Source organism: Melospiza melodia, chromosome 1 (assembly GCF_035770615.1).
Source record: "Melospiza melodia melodia isolate bMelMel2 chromosome 1, bMelMel2.pri, whole genome shotgun sequence".
Classification (NCBI taxonomy): Eukaryota; Metazoa; Chordata; class Aves; order Passeriformes; family Passerellidae; genus Melospiza; species Melospiza melodia.
In genome coordinates, this window is record NC_086194.1 from 17491613 (window position 1) to 17504343 (window position 12731).

The following is a 12731-nucleotide window of genomic DNA, read 5'->3' on the forward strand; positions in this document are numbered from 1 at the left end:
TACATACATTTAATGCAAAAATTATCGTCCTTCCAACTGACAGCAAACTTGCTACTTTCCAAAATGTTTTAGCTATCTGCCGTTACACCTTTTACTTCTTATGGGGGAATGACAAATGAGAAAGGAATAGGAAGGCTGTCTTGCTGGACATTGTGACCTGCAGATCATGGAGCTGAAAGAAAGTAACACATACATATCTAATATGTAAGGGAAGGACAGGACTGAAGGTCCAAAAATTCTGCTTTGCTTTGTATTGACCAAAAAACCCCCTTGTGCTGGCAAAACAAAAAGCAGTGACTAAGTTGAGAGGCCACATTCTCTCCCCAGTCAGCAGAGATAGGAATATATCTATTTGTCTCCATTGACTAGTGGGAATCTACACTATCTTTATCTTAAACTATATACCCACTTCAGTCTTTCTGTTAAATTAGGGAAAGGCGATTGCATTCAGGCCTAAAAGCCTTTATTCTTAAATGCAAATGTTAAGTCAACAATAAAGAAGAAATTCCCTTAATTTTGACTTGAGTTGTCCATGTTGGCCCACAGACACTCCACTCCAGCTGACACCCTGAGCCTCAGGTTGTGATAGTACCTGATAGTACCACTGTTCCTTTCTTCTATCCTGTCACTACTGTGGCCTTTTTTTTTTTTTGTGGGCCAGACTTCCAAGGAAAGCAAAACTGTAAAGCTGTGAATGCTTTTCAAATTCAGATACAGAAAAGAGACCACTGACAATGATAAAACAATTTCACCTGCAATACTGAAAGTACAATTCAGCCTTATGAGTGTATTTACTACTTGGCTTCATTGGTCAAGTTGCCTAAATATAATTCACCTTCTCTGATGACATAAACACTACTTACCAGGTGAACATGAGTTAATGACAAACTAAACTCTAATCAACCAGTTAGGCCTCAGCTTCCCAGCAGATCTGTCAAATTTCATCAAATTGCAAGTGATATGATATTGAACAGAGCAAAATAGAGAGAGGAATGAAAAAAACAATGTATCTGTACATCTTATGTCTCTTGAGGGAAGTATAAAAGTATTTAAATTCTTCAGTCTTCCTTGGGTATACCTACAGGGTACAGTGCAGTGTTGTGTTACAGATTTCTGAGGTAGCACAGGGCAGTCTGACATGTCTGTCTGGCACTGCACAGGGCTGTGGAGAGACACCAGGCTGGCTCCCAGTGACAGGACAGCTCCAGCAGCACAACAGTCAGGGCTAAGGGAAAGTCAACAAAGATCTTGGTGACTTCTGGCATCGGCCTTCTCGTAAACATAACTTCTTTCTTTTAGACTCTAAGACACAAACCCTTGCACATAAAATCATTTGTAAAGTCAGACAGATACATCAGCAAAGGGCAGAGGTCATCCTAGTGGTTGTTTTACATCAGTGAAATATTTTATTTTAGTTTACAATTAAACAGCAGAGTTAACACAGCAGAGTCCTTACAGAGAACAGGAAAGATTCTGGAGCCACCTGCTTTCTCAAAGCTGTTTTTGTGATGTAAAACTGGGACAACCATGTAATGAATAAGTGAAAAGTGATGTCTTATAATGACTATGAATCACACCACAAATCCTTCTGTGCCATTGGGTTGTAATGCAGAATAACACATTTCTCATTTCATTTCCCATCTCTGAAAGGGGGAGATTTACACCCACACTTGCATGAACTTAATCTGTATAGCTCCTTCTGCACTCCTGTCGTCTCTTTGGAGACTGCTACAAGACACTATAATGAAGTTTGATATAATCTGATGTAGAGGTTTGATGTACATTAAGGTAGACAGTCACCTGGTTGGTAATAAAGGCTGGATGTGGACACTCGTAATAGAAATATTAGGACTGGTATAAATGAAATATGAATAGGAACGTGCATATAAGCACCAGAAAAAATAGTCTTAAAAGAATAGCTGTGTGATAGCCTGTGATTTGAATGAAGAACGTTTGTTCATAACAATAAAACTAAAGAAAGAGTTCCTTACATCAAGAACAGAAGGCCTTCACTTACATAAAAATACAGTGCAGAGAGTTAGTGAGTGGAACACTCTCTAAACCTGACAGCAGGAGCATGACTGTGAGGTTATAGCACATCACACACAATGAGCCCACCAAGGAAATGGGCTGTAGGCATAAAAATGCATATGTTCCAAACAAGTAAAGCCAGATAAAGACCTTGCCTAAAGGTTATGGATGCTGAAGTAAACAAGGGTTTGAGGCAAAGAATGACTGCTAAGGGCTGTAAAAGATATGTCCAAAAGCTATTTCAGCAAGAAGAACCTAACAGACATGATGAAGACTTGCCAGCTGCCATCCATTATTCTATATGTCATTCAGAAATTTTCTTGGCCAGACCATTTGAATACAGACACACCCACCCACTCACACCATGGTGCATTCTATGTATCTGTGAGTCCATGAAATCTGTGAGAGAATGAATGGAAATGGGTAAAATTGATGTACTTAGAGATTCTGTACATAAAAATTATCTTTCCCTTCTATAGAATCTATAGTTGTATTAACTACCTACAGAGAGAAATGGGCAAACTATATATTGTCAAAATAAAAAGTTCATTTTTCCCCCCACCTGCTCAGTAGCAGAATAACCACCCTGACCATGGTGCAGCAAAGCACATACAAGGGAGCAAACTGTTCCTACTGCATGGTGACACTAAAAACCTCTGCAATAATATAGGTCTGGCCAAAAAGTTCTGAAATAGGATACCTAGAAACAAGTAAAGGCAGATTACACTAAGCTTGACTCTAATTAAAAAAGAGAAGGAAGACTAAAACATTATTTGGGTGCAGGAATAGGGCTAAGAATGCCAAGGCTGGTCTCTCAGCAACAAAAGGCAACTAGGGAGAATGTGGTCCTGCTGGGGAACAAGTTTGTGGATGACACGGAAGAGGCTGAGGGCTGAGATATTCAATGCCTTCTTTGCATAGGTCTTGACTGATAGTCCCAGGTCCCTGAGACCAGGGGAAAAGTATGGAGCAAGGAAGACAGTTTTAGCATGGGAGGATCAAGTTAGTGAACATTGAAGCAAAGTGGACATATGCAAGTCCATGGGACCTGGTCAGTGCCTGGCTCTGACAGGAATAAGTATTGATGCTGCAGTCTGTGCTGTTTCCATCTCCCAACTGTTAGAAACAGCAATATCCAAAGCCCTTCTTTTGTGAACTTGTGTACTTTGGAAAGAAGATGACCAAGTAATTACAGTAGATCTAGTAAATTTTCTCTGGCTTTTAGATGATATTAAAACCAAGGAAACACCTGTGTCGGTAATCTTGCACATAACTCTATAAAAACAACTACAAGATACAGGGCTGCAAGATAACATTTCCTGAAATAATTGGGAAGAGGATAAAACATGTTGAGCCAAAAAAGATTGTCATATTACACATAAATATATACACCTCTGGACTGGCACATGCATGTACATGCAAATACACATCTGCATACATGGACACATTCCAAACCTGTATCTGCCTCAGCCTTAAAAGAAACAGTGATTAACACTGACAAAATACTCTGTTTCTACTAACAATTAAAATTAAAATTCAGGAGAATTTTCATACATGTATCACAAACACCAATAATTTCAGTAAAAAACAAAAGTATAATTTCACCTATGGTTTGAATTCTGATTATTCTGCTATAGAGAATTCTGAAATATTTAAATTTTCAGCAAGATCTTTTTTTTTTCCTGAAAATGTTATTTCTTCAAATAACAATATGGAAAAATGATTTAAAGGTGGTCAATTTAATTCTCCTGAAATTATTTACAAAGTTGAGATGATTTTTTGAGGTTTTATCCCCTCTCCTATTCAAATTCATAAACTTTTATATTTACAATGCTATTCCTTTTCTCTGCTCTAAAGTAAATTATTTAGATTAAATCCCATCATTATTTAGCTGAGATGATCTAGTTTTTCAAGAAGAAAAAAATAATTGTGAGATTTGCAGTTTTTAATAATGGAATTTCAGTTTCATTAAGCTTATTAGTAAACTATTATGAACCCTGCACTTTCAAAGTTTTGTTACCACTCATTTACTTTTTTACTAGAGAATCATACATTACAACACTCATTATTCCTCAAGAAAACAACATTGCATTTGCATCAATCAGATCATCACAGTGCACAATATTATGTTGCTTAGTTACTATAAATTTTTACTTGCAAATAGCAAGCACTGCTTAATGGAAAACATACTTAAAAAACATTTTTTATGATCTGCTATTTACAAGCTATCATGGAGAAGGAACAATGTAGTTTCTTGAGACAGGGTTTTATACATTCAGTAATACTGAAAGCTTTATGTTTTATGTGTTTAGTAATACTAAAGCTTCATCAAAATAACCAACACATACCTGTTCCCAGGCAAAGACATGTTGATTGAAGTAGAACTGAATTTGTTCATTGGCAATGTTGATACACAGTTGTTCAAAAGAATTTTTTTTGAAATTCTCAAAACCAAAGATGTCAAGAATTCCAATATTCAAGCCGTCATCATTTTCACTGCAAAGATGAAATATACTTTTCATTGTATCTTTATTTTTCATTAACCAGCTTCATTACTATTTCACAAAAGGAAATCACGGGCTAAATCTGTACACCAGTTAGACAGGATAGGTTTTGCTGAACCAGATCTCTCTGAAAATGACAAGAGGTGTTAGTTTGAAATACATAAATGCAGATCAGTTCATAGATTACTGCAATGCAGACCTGATACACAACAACCAAGTCAACTGATAAGTGAATAGGGGATTTACAATTTTATCTTTACACTAATATTTGTAAGTAATTATTCTAAAAAGCTGACTACAGTACAAAAAGAACATGCAGTTATTTTTGTTTCTCTTGGAATAACACAAGCTTTACTCACCAGCATCCTGAAATTAAAGACTGTTGTCATTAAGTATTATTTGTTCATATTACTTACTTTTTACTTTTCACTTTTTTACTTTACTTATTACTTTTAATAACAATTAAAATTGCTTAGTTTAACATTAAAGTAGAAAGAATTACTAGCTAGACCTTTTATGTAGCTAAATAGCTACTTTATGCACTGGGATGTAGTATGAATTTAAATTACCAATTAAATTCCAGAGAAGCGCTGGAAAAACTTTGTTTTGATATTTTAAGTAGGGCATACTCAAGATATGTGACCATGTCTGCAACTGGATAAAAGCTCTAATACTTATTTGCTGAAGCAAAAAATTAAGATGATATAATTTTATAACAAACTGAGGCTGACATTAGTGACCTTTCTAGGCAAGTAAAATATAAATCACATTCTTTCTATAAAACCTCTTTGAGGGGCTATCTGTAACCATTTTTTAATAAAGATTTAGGAAATCAGAAATTAAGAATCAGCCTCAAGATACTCATGAATAGCACTTAAACCTCTTTGTGAAGCCCATCTCAAAAAAGGAAGTGTTTCATCATTGAGAGATCTGAATTTGGGGACTATTTATTCTGTCTCAAAATTACATTTTTGATGAACAGATTGCTAAAATTTATCTGCCCCATTCCTTTTTCAGAGCTAATTATATAAAAATGGAAAATGAAAATTATTTTACTACGACAAAATCAAGCAAAAGTTGTTTGGGTTTTTTTATAGTCATCATTTCAGGTTGAATTTTTTCCCTCTTCACCAGCATAGTAAGAAAGTATTCAGTTTATAAAGGGCTTTGTAACAGACAACTGAGAGAGGCACACAGGCTGGATGTGCTGCCCTATCTATCATGGATTTTATCCTATCACTTACTGATTAAAGTTCTGTTTATTGTTGCTCTGCTATAACCAAATACTTAAAAGTTTAGGCAAATTTTAGGGTTGCAACCTTGGCTGTTCTTTGATGCTTAAAAAGAAAAAATCCAGGAAATCCAGATCTGCAAACCAAAGCTATTTGCTATTGACATGGTGTAAAATGTCACCTTTTAAGGGTGAAGTGGACAATACCTCCAGTAAATGTTTTTAAAAACTATTCCCACACATATATGAAACTATGTTTATAACAACAGTGACAAAAGCAACAGCACCAGTGTAAATCAGAGCAGAATTTGACCTATGTAATCAACACTATGAATATCAAAAGTTTACTCTGAAAAAAAATACAAAAGAAAAAGGGTTAGAAGTTAAAAGGGTTAAATACAAAAGGAAAAAAAAAGGTTAAATGAGTAAAGATCAACAGGAAAACACCAGGTGCTTTTCCAACCATATCTACTGTATTTTCACGATATACTATGAACAGGACAAACCATTTTCAACATGGTGGGGTCATAAACAAAAAAGTAGCAGAGGAAAAGAACTTAACTACACAAAATGCTCTAGTGTAAGACAACATTATTACCACAGAAAGAATATCTCTTTATTCTACAAAATCTCCTTTTACCTTAAATGTTTGTCAGGTTTGAGTAGAGTGTTGATGCGATTGACTATCCAGCTGAAGAGGCGCCCGTACAGTGCTTTGGCCATGGCATCTCTGACATCTGTGGCTTTTTCCACAGTGTTGGGGCGAATAATTGTTTCTCCTCGAGTCACTACACAGTGAGAGGTGAGGGCCTCTTGCAGCTCATCTGCTTGAATACACAGCAGGGATGCACCTGGGAAGGAATGTCACAGGCATAGCTCAGAGACAGATTTTGGCAGGTGACTGTGTAAGAAGTACCCAAGCTGTGAGGTGTGAATACCCCTCTCAGTTATAACCCACTCGTACAAGTCACTGCTGTTCTCCTTTTGCTCCAAAAAAAGGGGTGCTTCTTTCGCTCTTCCACAATATTTTTCTATGGCAAGAAAACATGCAAGAAGATAGTGTGAAGACTTCATTATCTCCCCAGGTGCCAGGTGTAATTACTGAGAAAGTGTAGCAAATTTCTGGAGAACCTTTGCCCCTTTGCCTCCTCTACCTCCTAGCAGCTTATAATGTAAGGAATCCCTTCCAAAGAATTAGTGAGCCATATTTCCACAGGCACAGGTGGGGAACAAGTAATGAGCAGCTGAGAAAGAAACTGGGAAAAAACTATTCAATGTGTTAATGCGGTTCTCCATCAAATGTTCAAATAACCTTGGAAAAATTCCAAAGATTTTTTTCAGGCATCTGCAGTATTAGTCATGTTTCCTGTATGCCAGTGAACTGGTTAGTCAAATAAGATGCATAACATGGAAATTTTTTTCTTTTTTGCATTTGAATTCAGGTGGGATTAGAATTAATCTACCTTCAGTTTTTACTTATTCTTGCAAAATTTCCATGTGAATACAGTTTTCATTGATACCTCTTACAATAAAATAAATTTGCAACGAAAACTAAAGAAAAACAATGTTAAATCAAGAAAAAACCACTCACAGTTCTCAAGGGCTACTGGATTGGAAATGTTGCTCTTGTCAATCATATGTTCAGATACTACTGCAGAAAATTCAATGTTACCCACATTTAAAATGGCAGCCAGGATACTGTACACACTTCCAAGTTCCTGAAAAGTAAATTTAAAAATTCAATACTTAACAGCCAGTTAATTTGTCTCTGTGGTTTGTGCCATGGGCATATGCATGTGTGTTGTTTCCTGCTGTCTGCCAAGTGCCCACTACTTCTAGGAGTGCTAGAGTCTAGAATAATTGTTCTCAGCAATTATTCCCATTCTCTACTTAGCCAAATCTTTCAAGAGTAAGACAGTCAAAGAGGACAAGACAAACCATAGCCCAACCTCTCTTCTGTACTTGTTGACAGTACAGGATTGACAGGAAGTAAGGAAATAAAAGTGGTGTGCATACCCCCTTACTCAGAAAGAATTCAGAAGTTATTTATAGCTGCTCTTCACTGTATCTTCAGGGGCAAACATGTCTAAAGATTTAATACCTAGATCAACAAAAAGTAGAAAAAAAATCTGTATTGATGTTTCCTGCATCATGGAAACAAGGTACTCCAAATAATAGGTCTATATCATCTCCCACCAATCTCATCAGAAAAAGTTTCACTAGGAGAAGAGTGAGGCCTCACATCTCTGATTTGACTAAGCACTTTATCCTTCAAAATACCAGTTAGGAACTCACCAAAGCATCTTAATATGGACTTTGCTTAAACAAATTTAGATTTCAAATTATTTAGGAGGTTCTGCCATGGTTTAGTCGGTAAGGTGGTGTTAGGTTATAGGGTGGACTTGATGATCTCAAAGGTCTTTTCCAACCTAGTTAATTCCATGATTCTGTGAAAAGGGACTCTGTCATGAAAAAGGCTGCTATTACTCTGGACAGTGAAGTGATATAGTCAGTAAATTAAGTACCTATACACAAATACATAAAATTCAAATAATATTTGAAGTTAGTAAAATAATGCTTTCATTGCAGGTTGGACTTAGATTTTAACTGCAAATTTTCATCTGAATGGTGAAGGTTTATCATTATACCTGATGATCTGAGTGTTTGTACTCAGAAAATTCTAGGTGTACCTGTAAAGCAGACTAGTAGTCTGTAACACTGTGTGTTTTGAGGCATACAGTAATGGTATAATTTATAAATAGCAGGTTGAAAACTTTTGTAGCAGTTTTATAAGAAGTAGTTTTGAAAAACTGATTGGTATTTTGTAACTATGAACTTTTTATAATTGCATAGCATTTTATCCATATTATTCAATCCTTTGTTGGTACCATATCAGGCATCATTTACTCAGATAAAATCTCTAATTGCTTTAGAATACTTGAGCTTGTTTTCAACACTTTCAGAAGTTAATCTAGCAGTTAATAAATAGTGATTCCAGTGACAGCAAGACAAACTGGATAAGCTCACTCTAAAAAATTATGCTGAGGATAATTGGCACACAGTTTACTTAGGATTAAGTACTCATTTTCATTTTAAGCTTAGGGACACAGTTGAAATGCAAAGAAATGGATAGCTTAACTTCTGCCATCGTGCTGTACAATATGTATAACTGCTGACATTTTTCTGCCCTTTTCCAGTGTGCTTGAAATCTGACTTGATCTGTCTCATACAACATAATTATTGTTCCCCTCAGGCAGTCCTTTCTTACTAATTTTGCTGTGCAGCCTGAAATAAAACTGTGATTTTAAGACAAGGAGTACTGACAGTAGTTACTTTTAAAGCCTGTCAGTCAGTTAAAAGCAAATTTCAAAGAAATAAAGCTTTGTTTAGGTCTCAGTTTTAACTCAAGATTTTTTGTGTCCATGGCTTTCTGCTAATAAAACACTGAACATGCTTATACTAAAGTTCCTCTGTGCACTGAGATGAATGTCAAAGCTTAAGGCTGCATTACTAAAAGTGAATTTAGGAAAGGAATTCAATGTCCTACAGGATATTTTTTTCACTGAAAAAAATTGTCTTTGCACACGTATCCGATATCAGAACCTCACTGGGGGAAGAAGACTCTTCCTTCACTCCTGCAAGCACAGCCTCAAACAGGTTAATTCAGAGGATTCAGGGCAGGCTGACATGGCTGGGGCTCACAAGTAGCCACAAGCAGATTGCCTGTGGCACTCAGCCTGCTTCTGAAACTGCAGGGCTCTACAGGTAGATAATTCTTCACAGATTCAGCTCCCAGTGGCTTGCTGAGTTAATCAAGTGCAGATCCATGCTAGAACTGCACAATGCAGCCAGTGACCTGGTTCTAACTGCATCTTCAATATACGTGGAAGGCCTCTTTTGGATGATCAAGATTATTGTTTCCATCCATCCAAGTGAACAAAAGAGCTGGAAACAAAAACAGACTTTCTGCTTTTCATGCTTTAAATTAGGACTTATCAAGGTCTCTGGTGCTGTGACAAAACTGCTATCAGTGCTGAATCATGAACGTCTTTTCACGCTGTTTCTGGAAAGGTGAAAGCACAAGTGAAAGGATGTGATAGCAAAGGTGTGATATTACTAAATGCAGCTGTGAATAACATGTAGAGGACAAAGAGACTGTGAATGCCACTGCTACTACAACCTAATGGAAAGTGACTCTATAGGAACAAAATAGGTGAATACATCTGTTTTGCTAGCTATTTCAAATATTTACATTGAGGGAAGCCAGAAACAGTCAACTGAAGTGAGCAATTTTCTGTGAAAAGCTTCTTACCACATACAGTTTTGTCAGAGAAATGAAAACATACATCCATTCTGAAGCACTAATGCTATATTTCACAGATACAGTATGGTTCATACCTCTACTATTTATTTTTTTATAAATAAAATCAGAGATAAATGACACCTGTGATGCACCACTTCTTGTAAGGCAAAACTAGGTCACAGAACGGGATTTTTTTCCTTTATAAATCCAGTCCTTTTTTAATTTTAATTCTACCAAAGACAGACTGAGGAGAGGGGTTTAATAGCTAGCTGAGCAATGATATGAGATCATAAAGAAAAAATGGGTTCAGTTACTGTTTAGTGATGAGACTCATCTCCAAAAGGATTTAAGAACTTCAATCAACTTTATCCCTGGAGTTGTGAAAACGTATTGAGTTCATCAATACTCAGATCAGCTCAATGAATTTTTAAAACTCTCACCATGGACCTCCTCTTAAAACTGAGATGAGGCAGGCCTAAAATTATTGGCTAATTAACAGTTACAACATAATTTCCTATGCATTAAATTTGTTAAAATCTCCCCCCCTCCCCAAATTACTCAGCTATGCTGTGTTCAGTGATTTCAAAGCCTTGTTGGCTAATATAATTTTATTGGTTTACCAATGCCTTGAAACCTTAAAAATATAAATGTTACTATATAACAGTAAGTTGACCACGCAAGATCCTAAAACACAAACACAATATGCTAAAGGAACAAGGGAGATTTGAATGCTTCATACAAGCTTCTCCTGATTAAGGTAGCTGGTGAAGTTCACAAACGAAAAGGGTTATCAGCACTCACCTCCAGTGTAAAACCTATGACTTTGAAGCACTGTTCTATTAATTCAAACTGAGACTTATAAAAGCTATTGTTCATGAAATCTTGCACTATTCTGAAATGGTCATTTTGCAGATATCTGAAAGAGTTGATGGATACAGAGTTAGAATGTAAACAAGGCTGAGAATTCAACACCATGTTTCTTAGTAATCAATTGATGCAAAAATAAACTGCATTACCTGGGAGGTCTATATTCTGGCAGTTTATAATGTGCCAGTTTTTTCTTTTCTGCGAGACCAGCATAAATATAATAAAAAATATGGAAATTTTTCTCTCCTCTGAAACAACAGAAACAACAAACTGATTTAGTAATATAATCATGCTACATTAGTTAATGACATACATACTATCACTAATTGTTATTTTAATTTTAATAACAGGCAAGATTTGCACGAAGTGACAGAGGACTCTGAAAGAAGCTTTATTACAGAACTTCATGTGAACACCTTTTCATGCCATTCTGTGTTTGTCCTGACACTGCCAGGGTGGCTGCTCAGTGCTAAAGCAGCTCGGTGCTGCTCTGCCCTTGATGCAGTTGGTAGATCCTCTATGAGATCTTGCACATTCCTCACCCACCCACACTGAATGGGCTGCTTAACTCCAGTTATTTTAAAAATCCTTCTGACTGTGTGAGAGGTATACACTTTTGGTTCACTGAATGCAGTAGGTCTGTTGTGTCTTTTAGTCCTGAAACAAGAAGCAGACATTCAGCAAAAGGGCCTTATGACTTGGCATGCTTTGCCTAGAAGCTACATCCCCAAACCTAGGGCAGAGGTTTATTACATATTTAAGGTTCCTGTGCTCCTTATGAGAACAAACAAGGTGAAAAATTGCAACCATGACTGAGCTCTGAGATGCCCAAGTCAGTCACCACTGAAAGGCAAAAAGGAATTGTGTTCAAACCTCTGCTTTGTGCATGACCTTAGGTCTATGTCTCAGGGGCACCATTAGATCATAGAACCATAGAATGGCTTGGGTTGGGAGGGACTCTAAGGATCATCTAGTTTCAACTCCCCTGTCATGGGCAGGGACACCTTTCACTAGACTGGGTTGCTCAGAGACCCATCCAGCCTGGCTGTGAACACTTACAGGGATGAGGCATCCTCAGCTTCTCTGGGCAACTTGTTTCAATGCCTCACCACCCCCACACTAAAGAATTTCTTTCTAAAATCTAATCTAAACCTGCTCTCTCTCAATTTAAATCTATTGCCCCTTATCCTGTCACTACATGTTCTTGCAAAAAAGTCTCTCTCCATCTTTGTTGCAGGCTTCTTTCAGGTGGAAGGTGGCAATTTGGTCACCCCAAAGCCTTCCCTTGTCCAGGCTGAACAATCCAAATTTTCTCATCCATTCCTTGTGGCAGAGGTGTTCCATCAATTTAATAATCTTGGTGGCCTTCTATGGAATTTGTCCAACAGGTCCAGATATTTCCTGTAGTGGGGACCCCAGAGCTGGATGCAGCACTCCAGATGGGGTCTCACCAAAGCAGGGTACGGGGACAGAATCCCCTCCCTTTACCAGCTGCCCAGGCTGCTTTTGATGCAGCCCAGTGCAGGTTTGGCTCTCTGGGCTGGGAGTGCCCATGGCTGGGTCATGTCCAGCCTCTCACCCACCAGCACCCCCAAGTCCTTCTTGGCAGGGATTTTTGACCCATACTGCTCTATAAACAAATCCTACTTGATGCTCTGAAATAGCAAACAACCAAACAAAGAAATAAGCTACAATACTACTGGAAATTTAGAGGAAGTAAGTCCAAGTGATACACTTTATACAATACTCCAAAATCCCACAATGAAATGTATACCTGAACTATTAGGAAGTTTTT

The 12731-nt window shown here is 37.2% G+C and overlaps 1 protein-coding gene across 1 annotated transcript in view; it reads right to left on the reverse strand.

Moving 5' to 3' along the window:
- MYO3A (myosin IIIA) overlaps window positions 1-12731 on the reverse strand; it is a 106734-nt gene that overhangs the window by 38310 nt on the left and 55693 nt on the right. The window contains exons 14-18 of the mRNA XM_063149657.1: window positions 11086-11184; window positions 10871-10985; window positions 7358-7484; window positions 6407-6617; window positions 4380-4527 (exon numbers count right to left, since the gene is read on the reverse strand). Coding sequence (XP_063005727.1) covers window positions 4380-4527; window positions 6407-6617; window positions 7358-7484; window positions 10871-10985; window positions 11086-11184 — 700 coding nt within the window. The remainder of the gene's footprint in view (window positions 1-4379; window positions 4528-6406; window positions 6618-7357; window positions 7485-10870; window positions 10986-11085; window positions 11185-12731) is intronic.